The 21,070-nt window shown below is 36.2% G+C and overlaps 1 protein-coding gene across 1 annotated transcript in view; it reads left to right on the top strand.

Moving 5' to 3' along the window:
• Positions 1-18,636, top strand: part of LOC142616814 (protein PSK SIMULATOR 1) — a 29,565-nt gene extending 10,929 nt beyond the window's left edge. Inside the window, exons 3-13 of the mRNA XM_075789589.1 lie at positions 8,264-8,589; positions 8,720-8,812; positions 8,915-9,005; positions 9,220-9,313; positions 10,044-10,141; positions 10,437-10,506; positions 11,178-11,281; positions 16,870-16,986; positions 17,206-17,282; positions 17,660-17,704; positions 17,791-18,636. Coding sequence (XP_075645704.1) covers positions 8,264-8,589; positions 8,720-8,812; positions 8,915-9,005; positions 9,220-9,313; positions 10,044-10,141; positions 10,437-10,506; positions 11,178-11,281; positions 16,870-16,986; positions 17,206-17,282; positions 17,660-17,704; positions 17,791-18,307 — 1,632 coding nt within the window. The 3' untranslated portion in view covers positions 18,308-18,636. The remainder of the gene's footprint in view (positions 1-8,263; positions 8,590-8,719; positions 8,813-8,914; positions 9,006-9,219; positions 9,314-10,043; positions 10,142-10,436; positions 10,507-11,177; positions 11,282-16,869; positions 16,987-17,205; positions 17,283-17,659; positions 17,705-17,790) is intronic.
• Positions 18,637-21,070: the final 2,434 nt, after the last annotated feature.

Here is a 21,070-nt window from a genome sequence, read left to right as displayed (position 1 = left end):
AATTTCATAACTTCGTTAAAATTGAGGAATCATGTTTGAAGATTGCTCTTTCTGGAAAAAGGGATGTTCATTTCATTTATTTTTCATAGTTATTTAGGATTTTAATTTGTGAAAACATTATAACAATTTAATACAAGTATCAAGAAAAAAATAGTTTAATATTTTGATCAAATATATCTAATGGTTGTTTTGATACTTTTATATGATCAATTTAATTAAAATCATTGGATATTTTTAAAGAAACACCGTTGTTGGTGAAAGTTTGAGGTGCACTAAAGTGCAGAGGTCTCTTGGATCCTAGGCACAAACTGCAATTTCAAGGGGAGCGTGATTGAAGTAAATTTCACATTTATAGAAAAGAAATAATAAAGTAAAATTTTAAAACAATTAAGAATGGGTAATATGACAATAAAATGATAAGCTAATCATTTTAAATTTTTATATAAGATTCCTTTAGTAAAAGTATTCATGATTAATGGTGCCCCAGTAAAAGGAATCGGGGAGGATAAACTGTGCTGGAAACTAGATAAGAAAAAGGGATTCATAGTGGGTTACTATTGGGTTTTACTTTGCATTAGTGATCAATCTTTTCTGGGTTCGATGTCAGTTTTGCATAGTTAGTCTTTAAGGTATGTTCTTGATTTGATAGATTTATGTATTTGTGTGATTAATTGCATGTTCCCTATTTGTATACTCGTATACTTGGGTGACTCTTTTTTTATATCAATAATTTTTAATTACTTATATAAAAAAAATTATATAAGAATTTTATATAATTCTCTTGTGTTTTACAAAAATATCTTTTCTTAAATCTTAGAGACCACAATGCCTTATAATTTATAACTAGTTTTAGGTATCTTTAGAGACCTTAATGCCCTATAGCTAATATTAGGTAGTGAATGTAAGTCTCTAAGCAGCCAAACACAAGAAGCATAACATAAATTAATCATGTGTTCAACTCCTAAAAAATTATATTGAAAAAATTATATCACACTTTTTTTTTGGCATAAGTGAAGGAACTGCCAAACTAAATCATACCATTCCATTTTTGGAAGTTGAGCTTACTTATCAGTGCCAAACACATTCAGAATCCAAGGAGGGTAGGATGGGCTGCCCAAATTTTTGTTTGATAAGTAATTAACATCATTCAAAAAGAAAAGAGAACAATACAATGAAAATAAAAGCACGCAGGCAGTGTGCTACAGGAAAAACAAGTAAACTAAAAACTAACTAGCAAGGAAAGTACAAAAATCAAGTAAATCTTGCAACGAATAGAAAGTAGAAACACCCCCGAAGCATTTGCCCACTCGAACAGAGTCTGAAAGAATGAAAGCTTCAAATTGTGAGTCTTTCATTCCCTTCAAAATTACATGCATTCCCTTCCCTCCAAATACCTCACATCTCCAAATACCTCACATGAGGCAATGAGGAATCATGCTCCAAATCACCATAGCTTTTTGTCTTTTTAAACTTGCATGGCCAACTAGCAAGAAGCTCCATGACACAATGCATCATGACCCAATGCTCCCCAAATAGTAAACACACCATATTCCATAACTCATAAGCTACAGGGTAGTGTAGGAGTAAGTGATTAATAGTCTCCCCATTCCTTTTACACATACAACACCACTCCACCACCACCACTTGCAGCCTCCACAAATTTTTTTTTTTTGATAAGTATAAAGATTCATTGATATTAAAAAGAGTCACCCAAGTACGCAGGGAGTATACAAAAGTCAAGTAAATCCAAAAAAAAAGAAGAATGATGGCTTCTCCACATTGAGAACCAGTCAAGTAAGGTTCGGAAAGAAAGAAGCTTGAGATCAGGCATGAAACTCTCGATGTCTTCAAAACACCTACTATTTCTCTTCTTCCAAATACACCACAACAAACAATGAGGAAGGGTCTTCCATATATCTCCATTACGATGGCGACCAAAACGACCTTGCCAACAAGCCAATAGCCCAACAACAGATCTTGGCATAACTCAACAAACTCTAAATAAACCGAAAACCATATCCCACAACTCCATGGCAACCGGGCAATGAAGGAAAAGATGGTCAACATTTTCACAATTGCACTTGCACATATGACACCAATCCAGAATTCAAACCTTTCTGTTCCTTAAATTGTCAATAGTCAGACATTTCTCCAAAGCTGTTTTTCAAACAAGGAAAGCCACTCTAGAGGGGATCTTCTGCTTCCAAATGCTTTTCCAAGGGAAAAACTGCTCACTATGGTCAACTAGAAGATGGTAATAAGCACTAACCATGAACCTCTTACTCTTACACAGCTGCCTCCACATATTATTAACGATCAAAATTTTACCTAATGCCACAGTCCAAACTCCAAAAGAAGAAACTAACCTTTGCAGGTACTTTTGATTTCCACAATGGCTTTCGATCAAAAGATAGAGAATTAGAGGGTTGTAAAGCTCTATAATAAGATTTGGCTTCAAACACCCCCCAGGAGAGAGTTTCCAACATAATTTATCCTCCCCATTCCATGTTAATGAGTCAAAATATATGAGGTCAACAAAAGAGGCAATTGACTCTTAAGTCTTGAACTGGTCGAATAAAAATGATATTCTAGCAGTGACTATCCTCTGAAAAGATGCCAGTTCAGCCATTAAGCCACCTCTTTTTATTTTTTTTCCACAAAGCAGTCCAAAAAATTACAAGGCAGGAAAAACGAACAAAGAAAAAACTAATTACATACAAGAGAGAACTAAGGGTGTGTTCGGATACCGCTTATTTTGGTAAAAATTGATAATACTGTAACAAAATAATTTTTAAATGTGTGAATAGTGCTGTGAGACTCATTTTTAATGAAAGTTTTGCTGGAAAAAAGAGGTTTATGGGTCTGTGAACAGTGCATAGGACTCACTGGAAAGCTGAAACGTGCGTCTAAAAAAAAAAGCCAAAACGTAGACGCATTGGAAATCATCAGTTCCCAAACGCACACTAAGTAACAAGGGGAGGAAAAAAACTAGATGTGAGTCCCCAAACTCGAGACCAGTCAAACAAAGAACCACTAAAGGAAGCAAGCAATTGGTCTCCTGATCTATCCAAGTCCTCAATTGTCCACTGATTATGCTCCTTCCATATACGCCACATTATGTACAACGGAACTAAATTCCAAATACTTAATGAGTGCTTTCCCAATCAATTCTACCAACTAAAAAGAACATCTAAGACCGTTATTGGTAAGACCCACGAAACCTAAAATGATTTAAAAGCAAAACTCCACAATTGATGAGCCTTCTTGCAATGAAGTAGCAAATGATCCAAAGTATCCCCACAATAATGACACATAACACTCTAGTCAACAAAATCAAAATCCCTACGCCTCAAGCCGAGGAGCCCTAAATTTCCAAATACCTTCCCAAGGAAAGATGTCGGAGAGAGAGCTTCTCAATTCATTTTAAAATGAGCAAATTTCAAAATCCCCATTCTTCTTCAATTGCCATCTCATGCGATCCCCATTATCTGTCGGTGTATTGGATTTCAAACTATGAAGGAAATCCACCACTAAATCCAACTCCCAATCATTTAGATCTCGAGTGAAATGCACATCCCAACTTCTCCTTTTCCCCACCTCCTGCCTTGCCAAGGAAAAGTCTAGTGAGGCCTTTATTAGCGGCAATCTCATACAATACCAGGAAGGTCAATTGAAGAGGTTGATCTCCACACCACCAATCTTGCCAAAATTTCACTCTATTTCCCACCCCAATCTCAAATTGAGTATTTTTGCTAAAAGCTTCCCAACCCATACGGATACCTCTCCATAAACCACGCCCATGAACCACCCCTACCTAGTTTAGAAGTCCATCCCCCCAAATCTTACCCAAACTTCAAAGCTACCACCTTTCTCCAAAGTCGAGTTCCTCAACCCCAAAATGCCTCAGCGACTTCTCTAGTAAGGCTTTATTGAAGGTAGTTAGTTTCCTTATCCCTAATTCACCATTGGCCATAGGAACACACACTTTTTCCCATCTTACCAAATGTGATTTGGAATCACCCCATTAGAAGTCTCTTTGCAACTTCTCAATTTTGTTAGCCACATGAGTAGGAATGGTGAAAAGTGATAAGAAATAAGTAGTAAGGCTAGATAATGTACTCTGAAGCCACCTTGTTACAAGCTAATACTGTACAATTATGGGAAGTTATCTTTCAGAGGAAGTCCTTCACACCAAGAGTCATGCCAAAATTTAATAGAAGAGCCATCCCCTACCTTAAAGTCAGCAAAACGATGAAAAGTGTCCAACTCCTTCCTGGTATATTTGCACATACCAACCCCGTAAGGCCCCTCTGCCATATTTTGTTTCTACTACCCTTCTCCACAAGGTATTCCTCTCTGCAGCATATTTTTTTTTTTGATAAGTAAGAATGATATATATACGAAGGGTTACTCTATGCCTGAAAAAAACACAGAGTAACCTAGGAGATACAAGAAGAAGAAAACAAAGAGAAACAAAGACAACAAGAAAATTAGAAAAGGAAAAGGGAACAAAGAAAAGAAGGGAGGGAATCACTAGACGTGAGTCCCCACGCGCGCGACCAATCAAAGAGAGTCCCACTAAAAAAAACAAGCAACTATTCACTAGAGCTATCCAAATCCTCAAAAGTCCTCCGGTTACGCTCTTTCCAAATACACCAAAGGATGCACAGCGGGACTAAATTCCAGATCTGAGATGAATGCTTCCCCAACCAATTCCACCAACCAAAAAGCATTTCAGGAATTGATCTAGGCATAACCCAGGCCAAGCCAAAAGTTAGGAAAACAAAGCTCCATAACCGGTAAGCCATTTCACAATGAAGAAGAAGGTGATCCACCGTCTCTCCATAATGACGGCACATAATGCACCAATCCACAAAATCCAATCTCCTCAATCTCAGATTGTCTTCCGTTAGAATCTTATTCCAAGCTACACACCAAACAAAAAAAGAAACTCGCCTTGGGGCCTTTGCTCTCCAAATAGCTTTCCAAGGAAAGATAGTTGAAGGAGAATTTCTTAATTTGTTATAGTACGACCGGATGTCAAAAGCTCCATTAGACTTCAATTTCCATCTCATCCGATCTCCAACATCCATAGGAGGGGTTATAGCACCCAACATACGAAGAAACCGCAGCCCTTCATCCATCTCCCAATCATTAAAAAATCTACTAAACCGAACATTCCAAAATCTTCTATCCTCCGCCCCCTGCCTTTGCAAAGAAGCTTCAACAGAAGCCTCCTTCACAATGGCAATGCCAAACAACCTTGGAAAAGCCAATTGAAAAGGTTGATCCCCATGCCACCCATCCTGCCAAAACCTCACCCTATTCCCCAATCCAACCACAAACTGACAATTTTTGCTGAAATCCTCCCAACCCATGCGGATACTTCTCCACAAACCACACCCATGAGCTCCCCTACCCAGCTTTGAGGTCCATCCCCCCCAATCTTCCCCATATTTTGAAGCTACAACCCGCCTCCATAGCCGACCCTCTTCCTTTCCAAAATTGTCTCACCTATCAAAAAAAAAAAAAAAAAAATTATGAAGAAATAGTTGCCACAAGTTTATCTAGTTAAAAAAAGGAGGATCGAGGATGGGATTTGGGAGAGATGTAGCCAATTGAAAAAAAAAAAGAAAAGAGAAAAATTTTTCCTTGAAGAAAGAGGTTAAAATAAATAAGAAAAATGTGATGAGAGACTGAGGGGTGGGCTTATTTGTATTGTGTAATACGTAAGATTGGTCTTTGGATAACAAATCCAGGGCCCATATCAATAGCATAAGATCTAATGGTTAAATTTAATAAATGATTTATTTTTTAAATAAAAAAAGTTCTAAAAACATGCTTTGTTCTTCTTAAAAAAGCTTGCTAAAAAAAATGCAATTTTGGCATGCTTTTCCAAAGGCACTGCTGCTTCTCTTTAGGTGCAAGAAGCACTTAAGGCTTTCTGCTTTAAGCATGTTTGGACCAACACTGAGAAGCACATTAAAACTGTAATATGATTTTGCTATCTGGAATGTAATGTCTATCTAATTTGTATTTTAGTTCTTTGATAATAGCTTAATATTTATAATTTAGTTACAGATGGATGTGAATTTTTTTTTATTACAATAAAATCAAATTTCTCCTAGTTTTAGTGGTAGTTTGACATGGTTGAAGAACATACTAATGAGAGAATAATAAAGAAGCAAAAGGAGATTAGAATAAAGAGAAAGGCACCAAAATATCAAGCATTTGAGCTTTAAGTTTTAAATATAATTTCCATTGCTTTAATCCATTAAGATTTTTTATATATAAGTAAATAAGTATTTTATTGAACAAAATTACTTCATGTACATCAAAATAAACACAAAGAAATCTAAAAAATTACACAGGTTATGTATAGAAAGATAACGATTCTAAAAATTAAGGAATGGAGTTACTATTAGTAAGCCTCTCACTCGAGACCAATTAAACAACCATTTAAGAGTTATAAAATAAAGGATTTAATGTACTAAGAATTAGGGTGCAATTAAGAATAACAGTGATGGAGGCAGAGACGAAGTTCTTTCTCGAATAGAGCATGAAATATGGTTGCATTATGCTTGATGTGGAGCGTGGAGGGAGAGGAAATGACTTTTGAGGGGCAAGAGCTTTCCATAGAGAGGATGAAATCACACTCAATTGGACGATAATAGACTGTCTAGTTTGTCAGATTTCTTAGATTCATTATATTTTAATTCTCAAGGGAATGTTGGGTATATCACTAATATACTCAGTGTTTTCCCTTTGTCTCTTGTGTATTCTTTTTCATTAATGCAAATGACTTCTGAAAAAAAGAAAAAGAAATAGGGTGCAATTTAGTTTATATTTTTATATAGGTAATAAAACTTTATAATTTCTTCCACCCTGCCAACCTTCTTTCAAGCTTCTCCAAGATAGGGTTCCAAATAGTTGTCAACTTATAGGGGGCTCCAAGAGGCATACCAACATACGGCATTGGCAGACTTCCCCACCTTGAAGCCCAAAATATCCGCCAATGCATTAATATTATCAACTAGTTGAGCCAAGGATTATATTTTTAGGATTAGTTTATCTTAAATTAAGCATGACCTTAGCACCTTGCTTAGCATATTCATGATTGGTTCATTAATTTTTGAATAAGCTCAGTTCAACTGAATTTGCCTAATACATAGCTAAATAATAGTGTTATTATTTTTATTTTTTTAAATAGCTAAATGTTAGGGTTATGACATTAAGGCTTCATTTGTTAGAGAAATAAAAGAAGTGGGAGGATGGAAAAATAAGCCAAAAGAAGATTCATGTTCCATCATGGATGTTTGGGTGGAAAGATAAAATGAATGGATAGTTTTCAGTTGTTTAGTAGAGAAGAAGGATGTGAGGAAAGAAAAGTGGTTTAGAATCCCAAGGGTAGCACGATTGGGTGGGGACATGCCTCATAAATTGAAGGTCACTAGTTTTAATCTCTCTATCTTCATCCCCTTGTGGCCAAAACTTGTTAAAAAAAGAAAAGTGGGTTACAGTATAATAACCTACCATGAACTTTATACATGTATGTATGTATGAATTTCAACAATTCATTTTAATAATAATGATGTGAGACACGTGTAGGTAGACAATAGAGATAAAAGGGACAGAAGATAAACAAAACAAACCCTAGACCTCACCGCCTCGAATCTGCCTGAAAGACTTAGGCATCACTACCAAAGGGTGTTTGGCATCACCACCAAACAAAGAGAAAATATTCTTAAATCATAGATTTCTTATTCAAATTGTACTGTCTTTCACAATTACAAGAGCACTAGTTAAATAGGGTTTTTGGGTTACATCAATATGGAAATATCTAATCAGGCTACAATTAAATCCCATAAAACCCACAACATTAAAGACCAAATTCAAAAAGAAAAATAATTTCAAATTCAAAAAGTAAAATCTGAAATAATTTTGATTTTGGTGCTCCTTGCATCATGAAGCCTAGGTTTTTTCTTATTATTTTTCTTCTTTGTTGTAATATTTTATACTCTTCCTTTTTTTCCTATTTTTCAAACATGTTCTGCATTATAGATGCCTGTTTACATCTTATGAGTAAGTTGACAAGATAGGTTTCTATTATTTTCCATGGTTGCTGAAATATTAAATGATGGTTTCTGCAATTTATTCTATAGTTTGGCTCTTTGTTTAGTAGGAAAAACCATTGTCATAAAAAAAAATTGTGATAATATAGTAGATATTATTGCTGTAGGCATAAAATGTTCTTGTTTTATAGGTTTCGGAGGTGAGCTCACTTTTGGGGAGAGCTGGCACTGCTGGGCTTGGGAAGGCAGTTGAAGTTTTGGACACACTTGGTAGTAGCATGACCAATTTGAACCTCAATAGTGGTTTTACCTCAGGGGTTACAACAAAAGGGGATAAAATTTCAATTTTGGCCTTCGAAGTTGCAAACACGATTGTTAAGGGTGCCAATCTAATGCAATCCCTTTCAAAGGAGAACATTAAACATTTAAAAGAGGTGGTACTTCCATCAGAAGGGGTGCAAAATTTAATTTCAAGAGACATGATTGAACTCCTGAGAATTGCTGCGGCTGACAAGAGGTGTGTAGGCAGAGCCAGTGATAATTTTTTCAGATGTTTTTGTCATTTACTTTGATTTTCTGCTCAATCATTTTTATAATTATTAGATGAATAAAAAAAAAGTAATCATATTGTTGTGCAATTCTGGCAGAGAAGAATTGAAAGTTTTCTCTGGAGAAGTGGTGCGTTTTGGAAATCGTTGCAAAGATCCTCAATGGCACAATTTGAATCGCTATTTTGAGAAGTAATACTAGTTGAACTTGTCTCTGTTACCTTATACGTGTTCTTTAAACGTTTCAAATGAGGTCATCATGTTTTGCTGTGTGCTTTCTTTATGATATTTTAGGTTGGGATCAGAACTTAGCCCCCAGCGGCAATTGAAGGAAGAAGCAGAAAACGTGATGCAGCAATTAATGAATTTGGTTCAGTATACAGCTGTGAGTATTTCCAAATCACCGGTACATTCTATCGATCAAAGATAAAATTATGGATTGGATGAAAGTACAATACTAAAACCAATACCAATTCACGGGGAAAATAAAGTGTGATGCTGATGACTAAAAAATTATTGATTATGCACGCTTAATGCTGCGTTAACGTTATACCTTGGAAATTTACTGAAGAGGAAACAAACCTCTTTCTTGGTTGCAGGAATTATATCATGAGTCGCATGCCTTGGACAGATTTGAACAGGATTATCGGCGTAAACATCAAGAAGAGGATAACTCAAATGCTGCTCAAAGAGGTTACACAACTTGAATTTCTTGTTTATTCAAGTTTTGTAATTTAGAAATGTTTTTTTTTTTTAACATAGTAAAATATATAATGCACTTATCAAAAAAAAAAAAAAAAAAAAAAATATATATATATATATATATATATATATATATATATATATAATGCTTATTAAAAAGCATAAAACAGTAGAATTTTTCTCAAGTTGACTGTAGGAACCTGAATTTTTGAATGTATAGTTCTGTTGGTTCTTTAATATGGTCATGGCCATTCTCAGGTTTGGCTATATCCAGAGTAAGAAATTTTCACCATTACTGGTTTTGTGATAGTTGTATATCTAAACCTGGGATGCGTAAGTGTAATTTTTAAACCCCAAAAAAAATTTATTAATGTTTCATTGATATTGAAAAAAGTGTAAATAATGTGCAAGTTGCATTATTTAATTCTTAATTTGTAATATGTTTGTATCTTTGTAGTGCCAGCCTGCCAGGCCTAGGCATGATGTATTTCTGTGGCTAGTCCAATGGCAACATTTTCCCTTATATCTCAGAACTTAGTCTGGCTTGGGTTTAGACTATGGCTCTTCTTGAGCTAAAATATACAAAGTCCCCTCGTTCTAAATTCATGATGTGCTGTATTAAATCCTGATAAATTAAGGGGGATACCTTTTGTTTTAAATCTTGTTTCTTTGTTAATAAACTAAATATCATTTTCATAACTTTTTTATTTTTGACAAGTAGGAGACAGCCTTGCAATTTTAAGAGCAGAGTTAAAGAGTCAAAGGAAGCATGTAAAAAGTCTGAAGAAAAAATCGCTCTGGTCCAAGATTTTGGAAGAGGTAGCAATTCAGTACTGCTTTATGTAGCTCTTTCTAGGTGCATATGGAGAGAATTTTTGGAAACTTTGTGTTTCTAGATATTAATGATTCAACTTCGCTGATCAATTTGTTTTATGATGCTATCGACAATATGCATTCAGAAGCTGTATCCACAGTAGCAGTGGACTGTTCTTTTTCCATTCTTCTTTAGTGATAGCCTCATAATGATACCGTTTGTCGCTTACTTTTGAAGTTGTTTCTAATTAACTATTTGTTATTGTTCCTTTTCAAAAGACCAATCTGTTATCATTTGCAGGTGATGGAGAAACTCGTTGACATTGTCCACTTCTTACATTTGGAGATTCATGAAGCCTTTGGTAGTGCTGGTATGCATTCCAAACATTGATGAAATATCTGATTATAGCCATCTAAAGGCATTTTTTGCCTCCTCCTGGGAACGGTTGATGAAAAGTCTTGGCATTTTTTGTTCCTGTTTTAACTTGCAAACCTCCAAAAACCGTATTTGCGTTCAACTGGGATCAATGAACACAAAATCAAGTTTATTTTAATGAATAGGAAGGAAGTATATTCATTGGGAAAGAACAGATACTTCTTTGGGTGGTTGCAGTAATGCAGTTTGTGTTTCACAAAACGTAAGCAAACAAAGAATCACCAAAAATAGCATGTAGAAGAAGTGTCACTCAAAATATTGTATCTTTGCTGGATTGTCGTTGTCCTTATTGTAACCTTTTAAAGAACAAAAAATGATCATTTTTGAGCCTTGTGAGTTAGTCCAAATTCTTGCTAAATTGGATTTCAGATCTATCTGATAGAATGATAATGTCCTTTTATTTATATATTTTTTATTTGTTGTTCCTTTTGAAGAGGTTATTAACTAACATTCCATCTATAAAGATGCTATATTTTAAATTATTTATTTCTTGACATGGCCTGTCTTGCTTTAAACAGCGCTTGACATTGAAGTTTATGTTCAAGATACTATTGGGTTTTATTAATTCAATGAACTTGTTCTGTTTTTCCCACTTTGACCATGCAGATGATGACAAGCCAGTGAAAGGTTCTCAGAACAACCACAAAAGATTGGGGTCTGCTGGTCTTGCGTTGCATTATGCAAATATTATTACCCAAATTGATACCATTGTGAGTTTATTATTCATCCAGTCTTGATATTTCTTTAGCTTTACTATAGTGGTTTTGTTATTTTCACTGTAATTATGAGCTCCTAGGTTGTTCCTCTAGAGCATATTAATATTACTCTGCAAAAGGGTGGTGTGGAGTAGAGGGAAAAAAGTGCATATCCACTACTAGCTTGTAAGATGATGTATTGTTGACACCTAAAATGTATAGACTAAAATGTTCTTGTATTGTAAATCTACTCAGAGGAAGCATCTATATAGGAGGGCTTCAGGGTATGTTAAACTCTGTTCTTGTCAACATATAGGAGTGCTCATCCTCCTGTACCACCTCTCAACATCTCTATTGTTCTTTACCATTTTTTTTTTCTTTTCCTATTCTAGTTTTTCTTTTCTTTAGGTATCTCTATCTTTAGATTTTGATAATCCAAGTCTGGAGCATAAACCTAAATACCTAGTTATTTCAACCCCCCCCCCCCCCCCACACACACACACACACACACGCGCGCATAAAGCCTTTTGGTACAAGGTACACAAGCCTTTTGGTACAAGGTACAAATATTTAAATTTTTCATAAGCCAAACCATATACTGATGCTATTGCGGTCATTAGGAAAAACAACCTCGTTGCTTGGGGGTATACTTGTTTCCCAAAGCATCTTCCACCTAAACTATGCATTTTTTTTAACATTTTTCCTAAAATTACACATAATTAATAGCTGGTTAGTCTCTTTTGCTTAACATTTTAATGGTCTTTAATAAATGACGTAGGGGTGGAAAAGTATAAGCAATTGGTATTGGATTATCTGCTCTTTTGTTGAAACTGCGATCAATCTGTTCACTGTTACTGTCACCATACATGATATGGATATACAGCATATGTATTAAATAATTTGTGTATGGTTTTGATAAATAATAAGTTTTACCCATGTACACAAATAAACTGTAGGTGTGTTAGGTTAAATGATGAAATTCATCATTTTCATAACAACTTAAGCTTTTGGGACAATCAATAATTACAATAGTATTAGAGCAGGACGTCTTGAGTTCAAACCTTGTCTCCACCTTACCTGCCATTTAAAAAATTCTCACATGTTGGGCCTCACTTAATAAGGGCAGTTTAGGCTCACATGTGAAGGTGGGGTGTTAGATTAAATTATTAAAGTCACCATTAACATGTTGAGCTTTTGGGAAAAAAATCAGTAATTTATAAAGGTGCACCCCCAATTAAACTCTAAAGTCGCAATGGTAAATGAAATCTAATAATTTTAAAAAAGAAAATAATCCTGACTCTATAATCCATTAAAACAAGGTTCTGAAAAGTGCAATTCCTTAGTTATTCTGAAACATGCTTTTATGATTTAAGACCTTTTCATGAGCTTGCTTTCTGGGCATGAGATGAATGTAACACCTGGACATGTGATTGAAACATCACAAACAAGCTCATGTAACAATGAAGCAGTTGGAAACGTTTGATCATATTGTCGATATATATTTCTTGTAGTGCTTAGTTTTATTTATTTTTTTGATAAGCAACGTAAGAATATTATTAAAAATAGAAAAAGTGCCAAACCGAGTACATTGGGGATGTACTATGGGGGCACAAATCAGTAAACAAAAGTACAACGATCAAGAAAAATAGAAAAAGAAGAGCAAGAAAAATGAGAAAAGACATACCTCCACATTCCATCTTTTCAAATCATTTTTTTAAAGTTTTAATTTGTTGGCCAAAACAAAACTCGGTGCACCTTGAAACTGATAGGATTCCCACCAAGAACGAACCCTATCCACAAAACCCTCATCCTTAAGCCACATTCTCAAATCTAAACGGCCTACTCCCTCTCTGAAAAGATCCACCCTCAAGGACAACTGGAAAATGATCTGAGCACAACCTGGACAACCGTCTTTGAGAAATTGTTGGATACTTATCCTCCCAATCTGCAGAAAATAAAAATTTGTCCAGCCTAGCCTTCTTAACAACTTGAGAATTTGACCAAGTAAAAGTTCCCCCTTGCAATGGCAACTCAATGAGACCCTGTTTCGAAATAAAATTGGAAAACTCCCGCATAGCAGCAGTGAAAGAATTAGACCCCAATCATTCAGAAGGGAACCTAACACATTAAAATCACCACCCACACACCATGGAACACTCCACCAACTATTTAAACCACAGAGTTCCTCCCAAAAAAACCTCCTATCTCGGTGTAAATTAGGACCATAAACACCAGTAAATGCCCAAACAAACTTATCTGACACACTTGTGAACTTACAAGAAACTGAAAATCTCCCCATTGCTTCCTCTATTTTATTCACTACCCGAGTGTCCCACATCACTAACACCCCTCTAGAAGCTCCACAAGAACCTAAGTAAGACCAGTCAACATGTTGGCCACCCCACAAACTACGAACCACTGCTCTATTAATCAGCCCCATTTTGGTTTCTTGAAGACAAACCACATCTGGCTCCCATTTCCTAATCAAATTTCTAACTCTGAGCCTTTTATCCTGCTCATTCAACCCTCTAACGTTCCAAGAAATAATCTTCAAACTCATTGATAAGGCACAACAGCCACTGAATACTTGCACTCCTTGTTTTATTTGGACCATACTCAACATTCAAGGATGACAACAAATTTTTCAACTCCTATTGACCTTTCTGGCCAGAGACTTGACCAACTTCGTCTGGTCACCCACCACAAGTTTCTGCTTATATTTTTTTTGGCCTTTATAGTTAATAACAATCCAGTAATTTGCTCCTCAAAACCTTCTAACAAAGTGCCCACAGATTTCTTAAAAGCCTTTATCCTATTGATGACCCATTGTGATAATTGACAATTATCAACACTCTCCTAATACCCAAACTCCTTCCCATGACTAAGCACCACCTCCAAAGGACCTTCAGTGGCCAAAGGTACCACATCTAATGGCTCAACACCTCTCTCCCAAGACCTCAACCCTTCATCAAATTCCCACATCTCCTTCTCTGACCCAGGAGCCACAGACGAAGACTCAACGAGCCCCTCACCCTCATCTGCCCAACTAGTCCTCTGCCCTTCATTAATAATAGACGCATTACTTGGTATACACTCTCCCTCCATGCTTGAGCAGACCGACATGCAATCTGGAGATTGATACAGTGACAGTGGAAGCACTAATTGCCGTCCATCCTGCAATTGTAGCATCCAATCTTTGGAATTACCCCAATACTTATCCAAATCTCCAAACAATTCCCTAATAGTGAGACCAGGTAGATGAACTCCCTCAAAATCAGAATCATTATCTGTAGTGACCGATCCTTCAGAGCCCACAAACTCCTCTTCCCCATCCTCCGTTGCCACTTGAGAAGTCAAAGACACCAGTGCCGACACCATCGGGTCACTAGAGGTTGTTACCGATTCACTGGGTGCCTGGACCACCCCTACTGGCTTGACTGGCATGGTGGAGGGCTGAGTTTGACTTCTCGGACCACCAAAACCATCGGCACCTCTCGCTTCCGGCATCAAAGTGGAAAACATCTTGGCTGAGGACACCACCGGCGCTAATATTGACCCACTCGGACCACTGCTCGCCGATAGCGGGTCGTGGGAGGCATGGACCACCACCTTTGGTCCTATCGGCACGGTGGGTGTCAGAACAAGTCGGGTCGGGCTGTGCTGACCACCCTCACCTGCCTCTTCCATCGCTACTAAGGTAGAGATCGTGTCCGAGGTCACCTTCGGCGACATTGCAAGCACCACCGCTGTCGTAGGTGAGTCCAGGGAGCTCTCAAATTTCTTCGAGGCAGTAATTTCACTCCTACCTGAGCTCGGATTAGATAAACAGTTCCGACAGGAAGTCTCTAGAACATTTGGGCCACTGATAGAACTCTCTCCAGTCTCAAACTTATGTGGGCTTGACAAACCCAGGCCCACAGTCGCCTCTTTACTTCCCAACAGACCCACTGTTTTACTCGAAGTTACTTGGGCTTGCTGATTGCATGAGCCCAGACCCACTATTTTATTCTGAGCATTAATACTCTCCCTTGCTACCCATTTGCCAGCTTGCTTATCACCCTTAACTCCATCCCAAGATACCCGCCTCTTTCCAAACTCATTCACATCCACAATCAGCCCAGCCCTAACCAATGTGACTTCCTATTATTACACGACTTTCCAAACTCAACAATTTTTGAATTCAAATTGAACTTCAAAGGAATATTGAGATTATTACCTTTCGGGATTTTCTCCACAATAATATTCTTACCATTAATATCACCTTCTCCACCCTCACCACCACCCACGGCTGACTGGGGAAAACTACCGTCCTGAGTTTCAAAAACTCCTACCTGTGTGCGAGAATTGTCACTTGGAAGCTCCAAAATATTCTTCACAACACCATCCTTGACCTTTTCTTTGATACATGGCTGTTGAACAGGCTTCAACCTTGCCTGCACTGGAGCTTTAACAACTTCCACATAGGACCTGGCAGCACGATATATTGGGACCTGCTTAGACTTGTACGGTACAAAATTCAATCCACCCAACGCATATTTTCTTCTTAATTCAATCCCAAAAGTTCTCCATCCTTGGAATGAATTTCCGGCAGGAATAATTATAGTTCTCCGCAGCCCCCCTACCTTAAGCTCTATCACAGATAAGTACTGTCCAAACGAGTTGGACCCCTGTTGCAAAGTGTAAGCATTATCACCATCCCTGAACATGAAAAATTGCTTAGGATTAACCCCAATCACGGAGTGTTCTAGATTCCGCATTACCCAAAGTGCTGCACTCTTACCCATAAAAACCGATTGCATGTAGTATTTTCCCCGCTCAAAAATCTTAAGGGAGTAAAAATTCCCTCCTTCCTCAACCACCAACTGAAACAACTTAGATTCAATAAAAAAAAACTTCTAAAACCACCCATACTGAACCGAGAAAATAAAATAAAACTGGATTTCTTACTAATTCGAGGTAGCCAGGCCTCCTTTGTATTTTTGCTGAGCAATGATTAGTGGGTGATGCACCATATAGAAATTAAAGGCAGAGAAAAGGAAAGCATGTGGTTGTTTTCATGGCACTTTCCATCATATGAGCCTTTATTTTTCACAAGTTAACTGTAATCATTTCCAATGATTACGGCTTTCTTTGGGGAAGTTTTACTTCAGCTGTGATGGTTAAATTTTTGGTTGTGAATTCCATGGAACTGGTATTAACTCATAGGTACTCCTGGTTAGTTAAAGTATGTATCACTCATGAGAAGCATGTTAGGACAGAAAAGTAGCCCTTGTTTGGAGCGAATTTTTATACTAGACATATGTTGCAGAGGTGGTATACAATTGAGATCTGATTGGGCCAATAAACAAAACGATCATATTATTTTAGTATTTCATTTATTTTTGGTTTGTTTTAACATGTCTAAAGGTAACTGTATTAGATTACTCTAGGGTAATTGTCCTGGTTATAGCAGAAAAGTTATTTTAATAGCACGAGAATCTCTCTTTTTCAGTCTGGAGGTTGTGTTTGTTGGCTAATCAAATGAGAGCTGGTGCCTTATATTAAGTTTTGTTAGTTTTACTTTCAATTTGGGTTTTTCTTTTTTAACATCCGACTATAATTAGGTCTCTCGGTCAAGTTCTGTACCTCCAAATACGAGGGATGCTTTATATCAAGGGCTACCACCTAGCATAAAGTCTGCTTTGCGCTCAAAATTACAGTCATTTCAGGTCAAGGAGGAGGTATGCATATATATCTTTATTGCAAATGATAATTATCTAATTGGATTACTTCTTTTCTTTTTCGTTGTATTCTTAATTTGGCTCCCAGTGCAAAAATCTTTTCAAACTAAGCTCCTGATTCTGGCCCAAAAAAGGGAAAATAAAAATTGGACTCCTGGTTTATTAGTTTTACTTTTATATGTACTTATTCATAACCTTTGTCAAATGGTGTCGTTGCAGCTTACCATCCCACAAATTAAAGCTGAAATGGAGAAAACTCTACAGTGGCTTGTTCCAATTGCCGCTAACACAACAAAGTAAATCTGACAGCCCTTAATAGATCAACTCTTTTGGGCTATGAGTGCATCTGTTACCCCATTTTATGATTTGCTCAATTCACTTTCTTGCAGTGGGGAATGCATATCACTAATGCATGAAGGGCACTATAGCAGTTATCGTGTTTCTTCTTAAGTAGAATTACTGAGATACCCTTCCAAATTGTGATGTGGCCACTGTGGGTGGGAATTGTGTGAATTAAAAATGGGTGACAAGAGGCTATTTTTGCCCATTTTGTCATTTTTTGATAATTTCTTCATTCACGGATTTCTACTTTTTTTTTTTTTTTTTTAATGTTCTTTCATTCAATGTAACTACTAATCCATGAAGGTTTATTTTTGCATGTTCATCCATTTAGAGCTCATCATGGCTTTGGGTGGGTTGGAGAATGGGCAAATACAGGGTGAGTTCTTAGCATGAGTGCTTTGTCTTCATTTATCTTTTATCCCCTTCATGATTTGCTTAACCTTCCAGATTAAATATTTTTAGGTCTGAGGTGAACCGAAAACCTGCTGGTCAGACTGACTTACTCAGGATCGAAACGCTCCACCATGCAGATAAGGAGAAAACTGAAGCTTACATTCTCGAACTGGTAGTGTGGCTTCATCATCTGGTGAGTCAAGCTAGGGCTGGCAATGGTGGAATCAGGTCTCCAGTCAAATCTCCAATCCGCTCCCCAAACCAGACGTCAATACAGTTATCTACAAACAAACCCAACTCTCCATCCCCCACATTGACAGTTGAAGACCAAGAGATGCTTCGGGATGTTAGCAAGCGGAAATTGACACCTGGAATAAGCAAGAGTCAGGAATTTGACACTGCAAAGAGCAGGTTAAGAAAGCACCATAGGCTGAGTAAAAGTAGCAGCCATTCTCCGACAAGCGAAACTAAAAAGGACCCATTTCCCATTAGGAGGCCATTTTCTGTTCCCGTCTTTGACTTTGATATTGACCGGATCAAAGCTTTGGATGTCATTGACCGAGTGGATACAATTCGAAGTTTATAATTTTATGGCATTTCAAAGATTCACAAAAAAAGGCCTTGTGTTTATGTAATTGGTAAGTCTGCTTCATTTTTCGATGTAGGGTGCGCAAATAGCTTGTGGCAAGGAGAGATCTCAGGCATGTGTTGCCAGGGAGATCTCATGCGAGTTACTTAGTAGTTGATGAGTGATAAGTCATCACTTTTTTGAATGTGAAAATTTAGGGTGATAAATGAGTTGTTCAGGGGAAATTTAATTGTTGTAGAGATGGAAGGTACATCTGGCCATAGTTTTTGTTAGTTCTATATGTACAGAATAGCATTTGATAATAATTGAAATTTCATGGTTCTGTTCCTTCTTTCCTTGTCTATGCAAAAATAACAATTCTATATATTCTGTGCAGCAATGTAATTGTTGGTGATGGGAATTGTATATATAAACTAATCATTTGACATTTTGATGGCATGAATCAAAATTCAAAAGCCCCTTGACAGAATCTGTTGGCTATGAAGTTGTCAGGGCTTCTTGGCTCAGTCTCAAAAGATCTTTGGCCATGTATAACTGTGTATGGATCAATAAGAGTATATGTAGCTTATCTCATGGGGAGTGGCCTCTAAAGTTATTGCGGAGGTGATGGACAAACAAAAACAGTATAATTTTTTGAGAGTTTTAACTTATGACATTCGCTTTTAATAATAGTTTTTTATTATTAGACTAAGATACCAATCAGTTTTTGATGTAGGCGGAAATTGAACTCTAGATCTCTTATACAATCATCAGAGAATTTATCAGCTGAGTTAATTAGAACCCACAAAAAAACATATTATTGAATTTTATATATATATATATATATATATATATATATACACATATTGAGAAAAGTTAACGGATGGGGCATTGATTTAGAAAATATTTTTAGAAATTTTTATGAAAAAAAAAATTGATGGCTTTTATATTTTAATTAAACGGAGTCAACACTTTCCTAATAAGGTTCGGTAGCTTTTATTTTATTTTATTTTTTAAATTTCAATACTTAGGAGTGTCCAAAGGCCTACCTCCCACCTGAGTGGAGCTAACTTGATTTACGCCCAATTCGACGATTGTTGCAGTTTAGCGGTCGATAATCGATGTTGCCTTCAAAACCTGGCAACGGAGGGTCGAGTGGTTAGTCTCCTCCACTAGAATTTGACCTACCTAATCTGAACAGCAATAAAGAAAAAATCTAGTTTATATCTACCAAATTTGACGAGATTTTTGCCAGATTTGGTGAGATCTCCACCTAATTTGGTGAGATCTAACTAGATTGTCAACATTTACCACCATTCTCTACTGTTATCTAATTGGATCTTCGCCATTTTTCGCCTCTCTAGTGTAGACCAATCCATTGCTCCTCTCTAATCGATGGTGGGTTTAGTTTTCCTCCATCCAATAAGATCGGATTGGATGCAGGTTGAGCACAAACAAGACTTGATTCGGCCACAATAATATAATATATCACAATTTTTTTTTTTGTTTTAATAATAATAGTTGGGTTGTATAAGTCATAATTACATTAGCTAACTCAATATAAGTACTATAAGTTATAGAATATAATTTTGTCATGCAACGTACTGTAAGTACATTAAAATATTACTCTAATTAAAACTAAATTATAAAAAAAGGTTAAGAAATGTAAAAGACATTTTATTATTTATTTAAATTAATTTATAATCTATTCTATATAGTTTGTGTTATACACAAATAAATTTGGTTTTATCAAGTAGTTTAAAGTATTTTTTGTTGTTTTACTTTACTATCTAATTTATTAATCAATTTTAATTATACTATTGAAATAATTTTTCAATTTATATATGATGCTTAGTTAACCTGTGTACTGCATAGGCATAATACTAATAATGATTTTACTTAACACCTCTCTTCCACAACTTGTGATAAATCTTTAAAAGTGGCTCTTAAACTATTCAGTCAAAGGAAAATATTCTTTCGGCAAGAAAAAATAAAAGATTGTCAAGTCTTGTTTAGACCTCTTCGTTAAATATGCAAGATATTATCAGTAAATTACCAATTTAACTTAATAAAGTGATCCAAAATATTAATACTAACAAATTCAATTCGGTAGGTCACCAAATCTTTAAAAGTGGCTCTTAAACTGTTCAATCAAAGGAAAATATTCTTTCGGCAAGAAAAAAATAAAAGATTGTCAAGTCTTTGTTTAGACCTCTTCGTTAAATTTGCAAGATATTATCAGTAAATTACCAATTTAACTTAATAAAGTGATCCAAGATATTTATACTAACAAATTCAATTCGGTAGGTCACCAAATCATATAGCAAAATGATTAAAGCAATAGAAGCATGATATATATACCGACGAAGTTGAAGATCCATGGGGAACTCTCAAAAGGAAAGACCACTATGAGGTTAACATATCCCAACTCCAACTAAGACAATCTACTATAAAATTAGCTTAACATCTAGAACAAAATATTTGTACCTAAACTCTATAGTCCCAGTAGATAACTCACTAATGCGATCCATGAAAGCTTCATAACTCTAAACTTCTTCTACATCTAAATCCCTTCACGAATGATCTACAATGAACTCATTGAAAGAAAGGCTTCGTGGTTTCAATTAAATAAGTTTCACTCATAATTCATTATGATGAAAAAGATATGGGAAAAAGAGTTCTTGGCGAACACTTAAAACTTCTGCAATCGATCTTTATTGATAGATTTGGTGGACTCGCTGAAACGGCATAGCTTCCCCCATATATATATATATAATCTTG

Source organism: Castanea sativa, chromosome 1 (genome assembly GCF_040712315.1).
Source record: "Castanea sativa cultivar Marrone di Chiusa Pesio chromosome 1, ASM4071231v1".
Lineage (NCBI taxonomy): Eukaryota > Viridiplantae > Streptophyta > Magnoliopsida > Fagales > Fagaceae > Castanea > Castanea sativa.
The sequence above is the reverse complement of the archived record's forward strand: the minus strand, read 5'-3'. Positions and strand labels throughout refer to the sequence as shown.